Source organism: Emericellopsis atlantica (genome assembly GCF_019669845.1).
Source record: "Emericellopsis atlantica unplaced genomic scaffold F5Z01scaffold_17, whole genome shotgun sequence".
Lineage (NCBI taxonomy): Eukaryota > Fungi > Ascomycota > Sordariomycetes > Hypocreales > Bionectriaceae > Emericellopsis > Emericellopsis atlantica.
The window spans coordinates 125,071-139,173 of record NW_025764719.1 but is presented as its reverse complement, the minus strand read 5'-3'; the positions used below and the strand labels follow the sequence as shown (position 1 = coordinate 139,173).

General features: G+C 57.4%; 8 protein-coding genes across 8 annotated transcripts; 4 read left to right on the top strand and 4 right to left on the bottom strand.

Annotated features, from left to right (window-relative positions):
* Window positions 1-789: 789 nt before the first annotated feature.
* On the top strand, window positions 790-2,269 carry F5Z01DRAFT_624180 (glycosyltransferase family 33 protein; the record flags this gene model as incomplete). The annotated part of the gene is made up of 2 exons (XM_046261363.1): window positions 790-1,048; window positions 1,110-2,269. 2 exons carry the CDS (start codon window positions 790-792, stop codon window positions 2,267-2,269), a joined length of 1,419 nt encoding a protein of 472 aa, XP_046117129.1.
* A 79-nt stretch (window positions 2,270-2,348) lies between these two features.
* On the bottom strand, window positions 2,349-3,234 carry F5Z01DRAFT_156361 (ubiquitin-conjugating enzyme E2). The gene is made up of 2 exons (XM_046257764.1): window positions 2,860-3,234; window positions 2,349-2,795 (listed from the first exon to the last, which is right to left on the bottom strand). The coding sequence occupies exons 1-2, from the start codon at window positions 3,020-3,022 to the stop codon at window positions 2,428-2,430; spliced, it is 531 nt and encodes a 176-aa protein (XP_046117128.1). The 5' UTR covers window positions 3,023-3,234; the 3' UTR covers window positions 2,349-2,427.
* Window positions 3,235-3,446: 212 nt separating this feature from the next.
* On the bottom strand, window positions 3,447-4,157 carry F5Z01DRAFT_637462 (uncharacterized protein; the record flags this gene model as incomplete). Its single annotated transcript, XM_046262286.1, has 1 exon — window positions 3,447-4,157. One exon carries the CDS (start codon window positions 4,155-4,157, stop codon window positions 3,447-3,449), a length of 711 nt encoding a protein of 236 aa, XP_046117127.1.
* A 308-nt stretch (window positions 4,158-4,465) lies between these two features.
* F5Z01DRAFT_156390 (tetrapyrrole methylase) lies at window positions 4,466-5,835 on the top strand. Its single transcript, XM_046257765.1, has 3 exons — window positions 4,466-4,779; window positions 4,830-4,954; window positions 5,013-5,835. The coding sequence occupies exons 1-3, from the start codon at window positions 4,645-4,647 to the stop codon at window positions 5,611-5,613; spliced, it is 861 nt and encodes a 286-aa protein (XP_046117126.1). The 5' UTR covers window positions 4,466-4,644; the 3' UTR covers window positions 5,614-5,835.
* Window positions 5,836-6,471: 636 nt separating this feature from the next.
* Window positions 6,472-7,077, top strand: F5Z01DRAFT_637460 (uncharacterized protein; the record flags this gene model as incomplete). The annotated part of the gene is made up of 2 exons (XM_046262285.1): window positions 6,472-6,551; window positions 6,600-7,077. 2 exons carry the CDS (start codon window positions 6,472-6,474, stop codon window positions 7,075-7,077), a joined length of 558 nt encoding a protein of 185 aa, XP_046117125.1.
* A 24-nt stretch (window positions 7,078-7,101) lies between these two features.
* F5Z01DRAFT_156393 (kinase-like domain-containing protein) lies at window positions 7,102-8,044 on the bottom strand. Its single transcript, XM_046257766.1, has one exon. It carries the CDS (start codon window positions 7,947-7,949, stop codon window positions 7,125-7,127), a length of 825 nt encoding a protein of 274 aa, XP_046117124.1. The 5' UTR covers window positions 7,950-8,044; the 3' UTR covers window positions 7,102-7,124.
* A 233-nt stretch (window positions 8,045-8,277) lies between these two features.
* On the top strand, window positions 8,278-10,765 carry F5Z01DRAFT_658132 (uncharacterized protein). The gene has a single exon (XM_046263679.1). The coding sequence runs from the start codon at window positions 8,547-8,549 to the stop codon at window positions 10,500-10,502; it is 1,956 nt and encodes a 651-aa protein (XP_046117123.1). The 5' UTR covers window positions 8,278-8,546; the 3' UTR covers window positions 10,503-10,765.
* F5Z01DRAFT_658130 (uncharacterized protein) lies at window positions 10,766-13,927 on the bottom strand. The gene is made up of 3 exons (XM_046263678.1): window positions 12,327-13,927; window positions 11,856-12,275; window positions 10,766-11,765 (listed from the first exon to the last, which is right to left on the bottom strand). Exons 1-3 carry the CDS (start codon window positions 13,707-13,709, stop codon window positions 10,845-10,847), a joined length of 2,724 nt encoding a protein of 907 aa, XP_046117122.1. The 5' UTR covers window positions 13,710-13,927; the 3' UTR covers window positions 10,766-10,844.
* Between the last annotated feature and the right edge of the window lie 176 nt (window positions 13,928-14,103).

The following is a 14,103-nucleotide window of genomic DNA, read 5'->3' as shown; positions in this document are numbered from 1 at the left end:
CGGGGGAGATGATATGCAACCAGCTGCAGTCTACGGCCGGAGGTCTAGCCAACCTTATAGCAGTCCCCTGCTTCCTACTTCGCAGCTGCCACTCCCCACCGCCAGATGAATGGCGGCGAATTGGCGATCGCGCATCGCGTCTACGACTGCCAAGACGTGCATCCGGGATGCCCCTGCAGCCGTGCCAAAAGTGCTGGCGTCAATCGAATGGCTGCTTCTGACGATAACAGTCATAACACGTGGTGATCTCATGAGAATTCTCTTTGCATGACCAGCGATGACTCGCAAGTCGCACACGCTACCGCGATGCCATGATGCGATAAGACCAGCACCACCATAGTACTTGACGGGTAGAGACCCCGTTTCGCGGGGCCTGATAACGATAGGCTCGATAACGGCTGCCGCCCCTCAAGCGGCGCGTCAACTGCCAAATTCGACATGGGCTGGACTTTTTGATTTGGGCCCGATCAAGAAGCTGGTCTTGGATTGTTCCGTTTCTGTGGGGTGGTATCTTGGGTACGTATCTACAGAGTGCTGTAGTCGTTTCATTCATGTAAACCATGTTTATCCTTCAAAGCTTGGGCGGTTCAACTGCCTAGACTGGACTAGGAGAATGATGTAGCTGCTGGCGACTGGAGGTGTAGCAACGCGGCGCCCCACTTCACTTCAGCAACTCTGTCACTCAGGCTTCACGTAACCTCACACTTGAAGCTCTGGCTCACCATCGCCAACCCTCACTTCACCCTCGTTTATCTGCCGACGTGCCTCTGGCACACGACATTACTCGTTATGTGGGGTTCCTTCCTGCTTTCGATGCTCGCTGGAGCATTGACAATCATCTTCCTAGCCTTTCTCGTCAGGTTCACTGTCTGGGCAGCAAAGAAGTCCCGCCACGCGATCCCATCACGCTACACGCCCGCCGCAAAGCCTGAGGATGAGCATATTCAAATCCTTGTCCTTGGTGACATTGGTCGCAGCCCGCGGATGCAGTATCATGCCATCAGCATTGCGAAGCATGGGAGACACGTAGACCTGATCGGATATAAGGGTGAGCTACCACGCGCGGGTCCTGGCTATGGTTGTGTTGCAGAATGCTGACGAGACTGAAGAAACGGCCAGACATCCAGAGCTCATTGGGAAACCAAATGTTTCGCTGTATGCTCTATCGCCCTATCCGGAATGGATCGCTTGGGGGACCCTTCCATTGCTGTCGATTCCCTACAAAGTCATCCACCAGTTCTGCACACTATACTACCAGATGATGTATGCAGCACCGGCAGCGCAATGGATCATCATACAGAACCCACCCTCGATCCCGACTTTCCATGTTGCCATGTTCGTCGCTTGGGTGCGAGGAAGCAAGGTCATTGTCGACTGGCACAACTATGGACACACTTTGTTGTCGACCACGCTCTTGCTCCGGCCCCTCGTGCCGATATACAGGTGGTACGAGAAGGGATTCGGTCGTCGGCTTGGTAACGCCAATCTGGCCGTCACGGATGCCATGTGTCGTCAACTCAAGGGCCCGAGCTTCAAGGTCAAAACGCCCGTCGTGACACTCCATGACCGACCTGCGGCCGTGTTCCAGCCGATCACTGACCCCAAGGAGAGGTTTGCCGTCCTCTCCCGCATAGGTGAAACGAAAAAGGACGCCAAGAACATCATTGATGGTACGGTGCGACTCATTGTCAGTAGCACTTCATGGACGGCAGACGAGGACTTTGGCATCCTACTAGATGCGCTCATGGCCTATGCTGCGCCGCCGGCCCACGGTACAAGCACCATGGACAGCCCAGCCCCCATCCTTGCCATCATCACAGGCAAGGGACCGCAGAAGCAGCCCTACATTGAAAAGATCAAAGAACTCGAGAGCCAGGGCAATCTGCCAGGTATTCGTATCCTGACGGCGTGGCTTTCGACACGCGACTATGCCGCCCTCCTCGCCTGCGCCGACCTAGGCGTGTCCTTGCACAAGTCCAGCTCGGGCGTCGATCTCCCCATGAAGGTGGTCGACATGTTCGGCGCCGGCCTGCCTGTAGCCGCCTACTCGGCCTTTGAAAGTTTCGGCGAGCTGATCAAGGAGGGCGTTAATGGCTGTGGTTTCGAGACTGCGCCGCAGCTGACCGAGGTGTTCCAGCGATTGCTCGGCGTGTACGGTGTCAAGGAGCTGGCGAGGCTGAAGAAGGGCGCTATCAGCGAGGGAAGCCTCCGATGGGACGAGGAGTGGAATCGTGTGGTCGGCAGGATCATTGGCGTGGTTGATTCGTGAATCCCAGCCGGCGGTCAAATACAGTTATATTGATGTGATAACTTTTGGCAGCCCGCCCTTCCGCTATGCATGGAACGAAGGCGGCGCTATGAAAGACTTCTTCCCTTGAAATACCCAAATGTAACAAAGATCGCTGCGCTAAACACGTGTCGAAACCTTCAATCCTCCCCGAGGCTTTCCCTGACAGACTTCCGTACCGCTCTACGGAACTCCTTGTGCTTGCCCTCCCTCTCTTCTCGCAGTAGCTTGCCAGCCTCCACGTTCGCCGGGCTCTCGTCGCTCAAGTCGTGGAACAGACTGAGCACGCTGACGAGGATGGTCTCGGGCGTTTGTACGGGGCTCCATCTCTCGCTCGCCTTCTCGTACCCATACTGGTCCTCCTCGGGCGGGTGTAAGATCGAGATACACAGGCGGCCGTCGGGGTAGACATTCGGGTGGAATGGGATGCCGGGACTTTGGAAAGTCAGCGAGGGCGGCATGAGTGGGTAGTCTGGTGGGAAGCTGAGGCGAGCGCGAAAGTTGCCTCCTGGATATTGTGAGCCTAGGTTTTCTTTTTCCTACATCACAGAGGGACACCAGGGAGAGGATACCGCCGTAGTATTTGCAGTCGTCCGAGATCATGAGCATAATCTCCCACTCGAACATGTTCGCATCGGAGATGAGACCGCACGAGACGCCGGAAAGGTCCTTTGACTTTTGGATTTCGCGGAGCTGGCGACTGAGGAGGGCGGCTACGCCTGTGACGGTGCTCATGGTGACGGTTGGTGAGCTAATTTGCGGGCGTTTGTATTGTACAATGATCAGGCTGCTGGGGGTAGGAGACTGGAGCTGCCCCGAGAGCAAAATTCACGCCAGTCAGGTGAATGGAAGGGTTGTTCTGCCAGGGTCCATGTGATGTGATGGAGGTGGGCTGCGTTGGAGAAGTGGCGCGCGGGGCATTTCTGTTCCGCAGCCTTGAGCTCTGCGCGGTACTTGTACGGACTGGAGCTCGACAGTCTGAATTGGCCATGCCCAATGCATTGCAATAAACGCGACTGATATATGTCGCCAAATAAATGATTGCAGTCAACAGTCCCTTTGCCAACGCGATAGTGCCCATGAAATTCCCACAAGAACGCCGTCCGTGCGCCAATGCCATGTTGCTCCCTCTTCGTCACGGGGTATCCAGAACCAGTTCTCACTTTTTCGACGTGCCGAACCCTGTTATGCCCATGGCGGCCATCATGTCTTCTTCATCATGCTCGCCCTCAATCCGCAGATCCTCGTCGTATTCGGTCTTGACCTTGGCCGCCTGCTCCCTCTCCAGCCTCTTCTTCTCGGCAGCCTCCCTCCGTTTCGCCCTCTTTTCCTCCGCCTCGTGCTCTGCCTCTTCCTCGCGCATCTGGAGCCTGTCTTGCAGGCTCGTGGCCTTTTCGCGCTCCAGCTCCTCCAGTTTCCGGACGCGGTAGTCGATCCTTGCTTTGACTTCTTCCACCGTGGCCCTCTTGACCTCTGTCTTCTGCCCCGTGTTGGCCAAATGTTGGGTCGTGTTCAGATGCTCGACCCATTGCAGGTTGTCCTTGAAGGTGAGGTCGCACGCCTCGCAGTAGAAACCAGCGCCCCTTCCTCGCTTGCCGACGCCCGCGCCCGCCGGGACCAGCTGGGTCTTGCCGACCTGCGACTCGAGGTCGATGATTGTGCGTCGGGCTGTGGCGTATTGCTCGTCGCCGGTCAGAGGTTTGTGGTATTTCTTGCCGGCGAGCTTGGCCTCGTAGCGCGCCTTGCGTTCTTCCTTCTCGGCAGCTTCGCGGTCGGCGGCCTTGGCGGCGTATTCCTCTAGATCGTAGTTTTTGCGAAAGTCGGTGTCGCCGGCGGGAGCGCCATATGCGCCGCCCTTTTTGTCTGCCATTGTGTGATGTGGTGTCGCGAGGGTGAAGAGCTGCCTAACTACCGGATGTCCAGACGCGCATGGAAAAGTTGAGGATGGAGACGACGTGACTGGTCTGGACGGACAGGGGGTGGTTATGACGTGCCGCATCAAGGGTGCACACTGCAGAGACGCTAAAAGTGTCCCCTGTGGAGGACATTGAGACTGTTAAGGTACAGCTCAAGGTACTCGCCAAGTAGGGCATCTTGGGCAGAGCAAACTGGCATAAGCACCATAAAATACTTGGCGTTTCTTATTAGCGGACGATTATTGATCAAATTATCAATTCTATGATGTTGCCCCAACTCTATAGCAGGACGAGATCCCCGACATAGGCTGGGTCTGAGTTTCAGTGTTGGCATCGGTTTTGGGAGGGAACCCCGCCGCGGGGCATTTCTCAAAATGTCGATTGAAAGTTGCGACCAGCATTTTTCCAGGCTCGTCGTCTACCAGCAACATCACCACAAACATGCTGTACCTTGTCGGGCTAGGTCTCTCTGACGAGACAGACATCACAGTCAAGGGGCTGGAGGTGGTCAAGAAGGCCGCGAGGGTTTATCTCGAAGCCTACACGAGCATCCTTCTGGTCGACCAAGCCAAGTTGGTACGTCTTGCGGCTACGGGACAGCATGGCGGGAACTCACGATTGAACAGGAGGAATACTATGGGCGCTCGATAACGATTGCCGACCGCGAGATGGTCGAGTCCAACAGCGACGAGATCTTGCGCGATGCAGCTACCGAGGACGTCGCATTCTGCGTCGTTGGCGATCCCTTTGGGTGAGTCAAGGCATCCCTCCTCACCAGCCCACGGGAGACGGACTGACACAAATTGCAGAGCTACCACACACACCGATCTCGTCATCCGCGCGCGCGAACTCGGCATCCCCGTCGGCACCGTCCCCAACGCATCGATCATGTCGGGCATCGGCGCCTGCGGCCTCCAGCTGTACAATTTCGGCCAGACCGTCTCCATGGTCTTCTTCACAGACACCTGGAAGCCATCCTCGTTCTACGACCGGATAAAGGAGAATCGGACCATTGGCCTGCACACGCTGGTCCTGGTGGACATCAAGGTGAAGGAGCAGAGCCTAGAGAACATGGCCCGGGGCCGGCTGATCTACGAGCCGCCCAGGTACATGACGGTCGGCCAGTGTGCGCAGCAGATGCTCGAGATTGAAGAGGAGCGCAAGGAGGGCGTCTACAGCAAGGACAGCCTCGCCATTGGGGCGGCGCGTGTAGGTGGGAAGACGGAGAAGTTCGTGGCCGGAACGTTGGAGGAGCTCTGTGCGCAGGACGAGGCGTTGGGACCCCCGTTGCATAGCCTGGTTCTTCTCGGACGGAGAACGCACGAGCTCGAGCATGACTTTGTGCGGGAGTTTGCCGTCGACAAGGAGAAGTGGACCTCTCTGTGGAAGGCTGAGTATGACAGACAATGATATCTTGTTTGGGGTTGGGCGCCAACGCCGAAGTTCAAATGCCGGTCGCCCTTTGCCAATACGTGCTTGGACGGAACTTTATGGTCGAATGAGGAGACGCCTGTACTGGCACACATGCCTATGCTGGCGGTTAATAGGCAGCAGCTTCATGTGTGAATGCAGCGCGCGGACATGATGCCTTAAAGATAGCTGGAGCCGGCTAGGCACGAATGCGACACTTTGTATAGAGGCAAATCAGAGAGGATGAGCAGATTTTGCAGCACAAGGTACACGGTTATGCACCCAGCCTTACTTCATGTTGATGTTAGGGGAAACAGGTGATTGGAAAGGGGGCACGTAAACGGACCCATAGATATGCATGCCCGGTTGAATACTACTACTAAGGTACCTTAGAACTAACATGCCTAAGTCGCAGTCGCGGCAGCCTGTGATAATAAAACTTGTTAAGGTTCGCATTGAACCGTTGGTCCGGAACACCAATGACGGAGCGTATATGGCATTTGATCACAAACCGCCGTACTGCCCCGGGTCATAGATTCGGGGCGATATACCTTGATTGAAACAGGGGAATTGTGTTGTTGGCCTGCTACCAACAGCATCACCAAGGGGCCGGAGGAAGGCGCGCGCGCTTATAACAGCCGCAAGAATAGTAATTCATCAGTTTCGTCCTCCTGCTCCCTTGCGAGTCAGGCGCTTGTGATAGCATTGGATATGGTGCCAGCCTGATGATGCCTTTGTGTATAAAGGCCTGGTCTTCTTTGCTAAGAATTTGATGCACTTCAACTGCAATCTCAAGCTAAATCAAGCCAACTTAACCAAGGCAGCCAGATCAGCCAACCCAAATATCCAAACCAGACAATGCCTTCCGACAAAGATCGCCTTTATGTTGCCCTGTATGCTCATGGAGGGGCACCGACCATGCCGGGACTCGAAGACACGTAAGTCAATGCTATAACAGCGCATCATCCTTGTTCTAACAGTTGCAGGTATCACTGGGCTCTCATGCTAGGGCCGAAGATCGAGACAGAGAACAGCAAAGGCGCTCGTTATCATGCTCTAGAAAAAATCAGGTTTGTAGGGGAATCTGACGACCCTGTGTCGACTTGGGAGTATGACGAGCGAGAGAGCTCGTTGCTGGCGACATCCATGTTGCTTGTCCGAGTCATATTTGCCAAGGTCAAGGACAGAGACAGATCGGAGTTTATCCTAAGGAATATCCCGATCCGAGCAGGGGAGGTGGGATGGAATTGCGTCGGGTGGGTGAAAAAGGCCATAGAAACGGCTCTGAGTGATAAGAAGGCCTTGGGCCCCCCCAAGAATCTGAACTGGGATTCGATTCGAGATACCGCCATGTGGTATGTCGAGAAGAAGAAGGCTGCACATCGGTTTGATGGAAGAGTGAAGTACGATCAGGAGAAGGCTGCCACCTGGGATATGTTTGATGGGGTTGAGTTGGTGCCTTGAGCGCATGAAGCTTGACGTGTACAATGGCGCAGAAACTCACCAACTCATCAGAAATCGCCAAAATACTTGCGTCTGATAGTCTCCATCTTCCACTCCCGCGGCATCGGCGTTATGAAACGATCGACCGGTTCCTCCCAGAATGGGTTATAAGGGTTCACATATTTGGCAGTTGTATACTCCCAGTATGGCGGGAACCATCCTGCTGTCTCCCAATCCACGATGCCCACGACAGTATCCCCATCGACCAGAATATTGAGGCTGCTGAGATCACCGTGGGTGAGAACCAACTGGCTCTCTTCTGCTTGCTGATAGAATGCGAAAAGCTCGCCGAGGTCAGGGAAGTTGGGGCATTTGGCGTGCCATGGACTATTATCGGATAGCGCGAGATGGAATTCGCGTGTAGTAGCGAACGGGCCCCAGTAGTACTTCCTGGGCAGACGACAGTCCCAGAACGGCCCTCCGTCGATGCTACCAATCTTGGTCCCTTCCGGCGGCGGAATAGAGCGGAGCTCGGTAATCATGCCGCGTAGCTGCTCTAGTATCTTCGTTTGCGATTCATCTGAACGAAGTGCCCATTCAGATGCTGCCATTTGCCCCTTGATACGGCGCATGATTATATATGCTGTTCCTTTGTGGACGAACGCGTAGTATATCTTCGGCACGGGTATAGACGTGTGGTTGGCGACGAAGTGTATAGTGTTGGCTTCGGTCATGCTCCCTCCTTGTCTGGCCTTGATATAAAAAGGGCCGGTCTGTTTCTTTAGAAGTTTTCGTATGAGCCTATTCCCTCTTATTTTGATAAGCAGAAGGATGAGTGTTCGGATTGCGCGTCCAGGAGGCGGCGGCGGCGGCGGCGTGGTCGGAGATGCCATTTGGGTGCGGGTCGTTTACGAATGGCTTGATAGTAAAACAAGGCCGGAGGATGAAGTGAACGTGAAGATGGGCCGCTGAAGAATCAATCACTGCATATGCATCACATAGATTCATGGCTGGGGTATTGTTACGGCTCGATCGTCGGTCGAGTCTTTTCGTGGATGAAAATCGTTCTGGATTGCCTAACACATGGCGGCTATGAAGAAAAAGGGGGTAGTTAAGCGGTATAGAAAGCAGAAAGGTATCGGTATGTATAGAAGGAGAAGGGATAAGATTAGTTATCGTGAGATATATCGACGTGCACCTAGTTGATCTACTTACCTACCTGGTATATATGCACGGACCCGACTTTTACACGTGACGTTAGATTTAGAGGAATCAGAGAGCAGCTGCCGTGGCAGCGGAACACGCATTCCATCATACATCCTTGATCTCCTCCGACAGACAAAGGACAAACCAACAGCAACACTTCTATACAATTTATTGATAGTCACGCACAGACTCCGAAACGCCCATACATTTGTATGTACTGGCCATTATCGTCCATCTAGCAGTTCGCCCTCGCACCGATCCCTGCAGTATGAGCATCGCCCACCATGGTCTTCACTGGCCTGCTCACCTCGAGCGATAGGCCACACAGGCCAGCATCCGCGTCCAGTCGTCCGAAAGCCTCCTCCTCGGCCTCCGAAGTCGACCTGCTCCCCGAGTACATCCACGATGAGGTACAGCTCCCGTGTATACCTCCCGAGCGACCGAACCTGCGGGAGCTGAACAACAGCCTGGAGGCCCTGGCTGCCGTCTTCCCCGACATCCGCATCGAAGTGTTCCGCGAGCTCCTCGGAAGCTTCGATGGCGAGTCTCGTTTGGCACTCGTTGCCGATACGTTGCTGAAGAATCGCGTTCAGTGGGTCAAGGGGCGATGGAGGGTTGCTGAGAAACACACGGGCGAGTCCGAGCCGATCCCCCGCGGAGAGTCCTTTCGGAGTAAGGAATATATCACCGCCGTGCAGAACCTGGCCTACCAAGAGTTCAAGGGGCTGTCCAAGCTGAACATCAATGCCGTCCTTGCCGAGTCCAACTACTCGTACCTCGAGGCCCGCCAAACGCTCGCCACGCTGTCGTCCAAATCATGGCGCTTCACCATCTCCTCCTTCTTCCTCCGGCGAAAGCCCATCGCTACGGGCGAGGCAGAACACCACCCCCTGGTGGTCTGGCGGTCGACAGGGCAAGGGGCTATCTATCCCGCGATACGAGCGACTGGTAATGCCGAGTTTGACCGGGAGTTGTTCACGCGCCTGATTGCGCCCCTGAAGGAGCGCGATGCCGAGCGAAAGGAAGCAGCGGACAGGGAATACGCCGTGCAGATCAACAACGAGGAGGCAGAGGCGGCCGACGCGACGTATGACTGTACCTGCTGCTTTTGCCCTGGCACCTTTGAGGAGTTTACCCACTGCAACAAGGAAGGCCACATGATTTGCTTCCGGTGCGTGCAGTACTCGATCAAGGAGGCCGTCTTTGGGCAAGGCTGGCAGAGCAGCATCAACGCCGACGCGGGTACGCTGAAATGCATGGCTGTGGACGGCGACGGGTGCACGGGGCATGTCCAGCGCGATCACATGCAGCGGGCGATGACGGAGGAGAAGAAGGGCGCCGAGATCCTGCACAAGCTCGACCAGCGGCTTGCGGAGCACAGCTTGCTCGCGTCCAACGTGCCGCTCGTGCGGTGTCCCTTTTGCAACTACGCCGAGATTGACGACATTTACGTGCCGGCGCACGAGGCGCGCTTGCGGGTCGACATTGCCAGCATTGTCTCTTTGTCTTTTACTTCACTGGGTGTACTCTTCTTCGCGCCCATGGCCGTGTTCCTGTCGATAGCAGGCTCAGTGCTGATCCTACTTCTCGGTCAGCAGCACGCTTGGGGCCGTTGTCTTCGAAGAGAGTGGGACGCAGCGATTACACGGCACAGGCGGCGGAGACGGGGGCAAAAGTTCACATGTCAGAGCCCCGAGTGTGGCAGGCCGTCGTGTCTGACGTGCGGCAAGTCATGGAAGGATGTGCACGTCTGCAACGAATCGTCCCTGGTCGCGTTGCGGACGCAGGTGGAAACGGCCATGAGCCTGGCTATTAAGCGCGTGTGCCCCAAGTGCAACACATCGTTTGTCAAGAACGACGGCTGCAACAAGCTGACGTGTCCCTGCGGGTACAAGATGTGCTACGTGTGCCGCGCCGACCTGAGCGAAGAGGGATACCGACACTTTTGCGACCACTTCCGGCCGGACGGTGATCCACGCCCGTGTGAGGAGTGCGACCGGTGCAACCTCTGGGAGTCGGAGGACACCAACAAGATCCTCCGCCAGGCCAGGGAGGAGGCGGAGCGCAAGTGGAAGGCGGAGGAGAACCGCGATCTGTCCGGGGAAGAAAAGGCGTTCCTCGAGACGGGCGTCGCGTCGAGGGGAGGCGAGCCCGCCGCGTTCCGCTGGGACGTGCTGCGCGGGCAGCGGCCGACGACGGCCGAGGTGTTTGACTTGATTGTGAATTGCTTCTTTCTCTAGTACGGGCGCATCATGAGGGTATGGGGACAACCTTGGCGTCTAGCGATCCACGACTTTGAGCGGGTCCATGGCATGTGGCGTTTGGGCGAGGCGGCGTTGGTGCTGATCAGACATAGACGAGACCGGAAGGGCATTATTATCACTGCTGGTGCCCCCTTTTTACTACGGACACAAGAACAACAACAAGATCGCCTGCATGGGCAACCAGCAGCAGCAGGCGTAGCAGCAGAATGGCGTTGACGGACAATGGATTAATAAAGCACAGTGCTTGTATAATACATGACTATAAATGATTCACTTTCCTCCGCTTGTTGACATTCGTTATACACATCACACACTCCGTCAGATCTTGCTCTGGCTGGCGTCCACGAGCTCCGCCGCCGCCCCGGCAATGCACAGCTTGCCCGTCTCCTTGACCTTGACCTGGAAAGTGACCTTGCCGCCATCCCGCCACATCTCGGTGACCAGCGTCTGGCCGGGAATGACGGGCCCGGCGAAGCGCACCTTGATGTTCTTGAAGGCGCCGAAGCGCTCGTAGACGGCCTTGCCCGCGAAGCCAAACGTGCACAGGCCGTGGAGGATGGGCGCCTTGAAGCCACCCATCTTGGCAAAGGCAGGGTCGACGTGGAGCGGGTTGTAGTCGCCGCTGAGCCGGTAGATGGCCGCCTGGTCCTCGCTCGTCTTGGCCTCGACGACGACGTCTGGGTGACGCTTGGGGACGGCGTTGGGAGCGGTGGCAGGACCACGGTCGGCGCCGCGCTTGGGTCCGCCAAAGCCGCCACAGCCGCGGAGGAAGACGGTCATCTCGTTGTAAAAGACCTCCTCGCCCGTCTCGGCGAGGGTGGTGGTGACGCCGCTCTTGAGGATGGCGGCGGAGCCCTTGTCGACGACCTCGAGCAGGCGCGCCTTGGAGGAGAGCTGGGCGGCGGTGGGGAGGGGCCACTTGCGAACCTCGAGGTACTGCTCGCCGTGGAGGAGCATCATGGGGTTGAAGTTGGGGACAATGGTGTCGTAGTCGAACGGCATCTCGGCGTTGAAGGGGGGGATGACGCCAAAGGTGGGCAGCACCTGGAAGTCCTCGGCACCCTCAAAGACGTACTTGAGGTCGGTGCTCTTGGCGCCCACGCCGAGGTTGTAGAGGATGGTGTCGCGGTCCGTGAAGTTGTACGCGGTGGGGGGGCCCTCCTTCTTGACGGCTTCCTGGATGGCGGCGAGGTGCTCGCTGGCAGGCTCCTGGCTGGCAGGAGAGGAGGAAGCAGGGGACTACGGAGACAGGAAGATGATCAGCAAAAGCAGAACTTTGGTATTTACAGCTATGTACATGTTTGGCTGAGAACTAACGAGGTTTCATACCTTGTTGCGCTTGTTCTCCATGTTGGCCATGACCTTGGACAGCGAGTCCTGCATCTTCTCCGGGTGGTCGGCCTTGGGGCTGTCAAAGTCGACAATGTCCTTCCAGTGCTTGACGACCTCCTCGGGTACGAGGTCCACGTCGACGGGGAAGCCGTGGCCGCCGGCGCGCTGCCAGCGCGTCTTGCCGACCCAGCCGCTGCCGACCTCGTAGAGGCCGTTGGTCGGGTCGGGGCACTTGTCGCTGCAGAGGGCGAGGACGACGGGCGCAATGTAGTCGGGCTTGAAGGCCTGGACCATCTCCTCGGGCATGATGGTCGCGGTCATGGCGGTGCCGGCGTTGGGCGCAATGGTGTTGACGTTGATGTTGTACTTGGCGCCTTCGGCCGCGAGGGCGCGCGAGAAGCCCAGGATGCCGCATTTCTAAGATTGTCAGCTTTTTATTGGGATAGGATTGGTCATCAGGAAACCTACCGCCGCTGCGTAGTTGGCCTGGCCAAAGTTGCCGTAGATACCGCTCGTCGAGGTGGTGTTGAGCACGCGTCCGTACTTTTGCTTGAGGAAGTAGGGCCACGCGGCCTTGGTCGTCTTGTAGGTGCCGCGCAGATGCACGTTCATGACGGGGTCCCACAGGCTGTCGTCCATGTTGGTGAAGGCCTTGTCGCGCAGGATACCAGCATTGTTGACGAGGATATCGATGCGGCCAAAGGCGTCAATGGCGCCCTTGACGACGGCGTCACCGTCCTCGGCCGAGGCCTTGACACCGACCGCCTTGCCGCCGAGCTTCTTGATCTCCTCGACGACGGTGTCGGGGTTGGCAAGGTCGTTGACGACAATGGAGGCGCCGTGCTTGGCGAAGGCCAGCGCGTAGGCGCGGCCGATGCCCGCACCGGCACCCGTGATGAGCGCGACCTTGCCGGAGAAGTCGAGCTTCTCGCCCTGCTCGTTGGGGCCCATCTTCATCGACTCCTCGAGGAGGGTCATAAAGTCGTTGGGGCCTGTGGGGTACTGGGGGTTGGAGAAGTCGACGACCTTGTTCCACTTCTTGAGGATGGCGCCCGGGGTGTACGAGTCGTCAGCCTTGAGCAGCAGACCGCTCGAGCGCTCCCAGCGGAGCTTGGCCATAGCGCCCGCGCCGACCTCGAAGATGCCGCCCGTCTCGGTGGTGTTGTTCTTGTGGACGAGGACAGCGACGAGGGGAACGACCCAGTCAGGGCGCAGGTTGTTGAGCACGTCCGGGGGCATGACGGTCTCGGTCATGCGGCTGGCGGCAATGGGGGCAATGACGTTGCAGATAATGTTGTACTTGACGCCCTCCTTGGCGAGGGTCTCTGTGAAGCCGACCATGGCGAGCTTGGCGGACGAGTAGTTGGTCTGGCCAAAGTTGCCAAACAGGCCCGCGGCCGAGGCCGTGTTGATGACACGACCGTACTTTTGCTTGCGGAAGTGCGGCCAGGCGGCGCGGGCGCACTTGTAGGCGCCCTTGACGTGGACGCGGTTGATGAGGTCCCAGTCCTGGTCGGACATGTTCTTGAAGCTAATGTCGCGGAGGATGCCGGCGTTGTTGAGGAGGATGTCGATGCGGCCAAAGGCCTTGATGGCGGTCTCGATGATGCGGTCGCCGTCCTCGACGCTGTCGTAGTTGGCGACGGCCTTGCCGCCGGCCTTTTTGATCTCGTCAACGACCACGTCAGCGGCCTTTGTCGAGTTGCCCTCGCCCTTGAAGGAACCGCCCAGGTCGTTGACGACGACACTGGCGCCCCTTGACGCGAAGAAGAGGGCGTACACCTTGCCCAGGCCACCGCCGGCACCGGTGACGACGACCACCTGGCCGTCGTATCGCAATTGCTCAGCCATGACGGGGCGTGTCTGTGTGTGTGTGTGTGTGTGCGCGCGTGAGATGTGTCGAATCGGTTGGGATGTTAGGGCGATCGACGGCGGGGGGAGATGAAGGAATGGGGGAAGCAAGCAGAGGAGGGAGGTCGAGGAGGACAGAGGGAATAATTAAAGAGGTGGTTCGGCAATGCACGCCTCTCCGCAGCGAGGTGGTTGACGAATCTGGAGTCAAGGGACCGACCTGCTCTCCCCAAGGACCTCGGCTCGCCCTCTGCAGCCTCTGGAGCCGCTGGGGGGGACGCCGAGGGCCCCGTGGGGCGGGCGCTAGGCCGGATCCGGCATCGCGTGACGTTCACATGCTTCAGCTGTCAGTGACCTCATTTGTGGGGCGCCAGTGTTCACCAGGGAGTTGTCC

Coding starts and splice junctions, on each gene's coding strand:
- F5Z01DRAFT_156390 (XM_046257765.1), top strand. CDS start 4,645: ATGCTGTACCTTGTCGGGCTAGGTCTCTCTGACGAGACAGACATCACA. Junction 4,780..4,829: donor TGGTCGACCAAGCCAAGTTG/GTACGTCTTGCG, acceptor ACGATTGAACAG/GAGGAATACTATGGGCGCTC. Junction 4,955..5,012: donor GTCGTTGGCGATCCCTTTGG/GTGAGTCAAGGC, acceptor CACAAATTGCAG/AGCTACCACACACACCGATC.
- F5Z01DRAFT_658132 (XM_046263679.1), top strand. CDS start 8,547: ATGGTCTTCACTGGCCTGCTCACCTCGAGCGATAGGCCACACAGGCCA.
- F5Z01DRAFT_156393 (XM_046257766.1), bottom strand. CDS start 7,949: ATGGCATCTCCGACCACGCCGCCGCCGCCGCCGCCTCCTGGACGCGCA.
- F5Z01DRAFT_156361 (XM_046257764.1), bottom strand. CDS start 3,022: ATGAGCACCGTCACAGGCGTAGCCGCCCTCCTCAGTCGCCAGCTCCGC. Junction 2,796..2,859: donor CGACTGCAAATACTACGGCG/GTATCCTCTCCC, acceptor CACAATATCCAG/GAGGCAACTTTCGCGCTCGC.
- F5Z01DRAFT_658130 (XM_046263678.1), bottom strand. CDS start 13,709: ATGGCTGAGCAATTGCGATACGACGGCCAGGTGGTCGTCGTCACCGGT. Junction 12,276..12,326: donor AGGCCAACTACGCAGCGGCG/GTAGGTTTCCTG, acceptor TGACAATCTTAG/AAATGCGGCATCCTGGGCTT. Junction 11,766..11,855: donor TGGAGAACAAGCGCAACAAG/GTATGAAACCTC, acceptor CTGTCTCCGTAG/TCCCCTGCTTCCTCCTCTCC.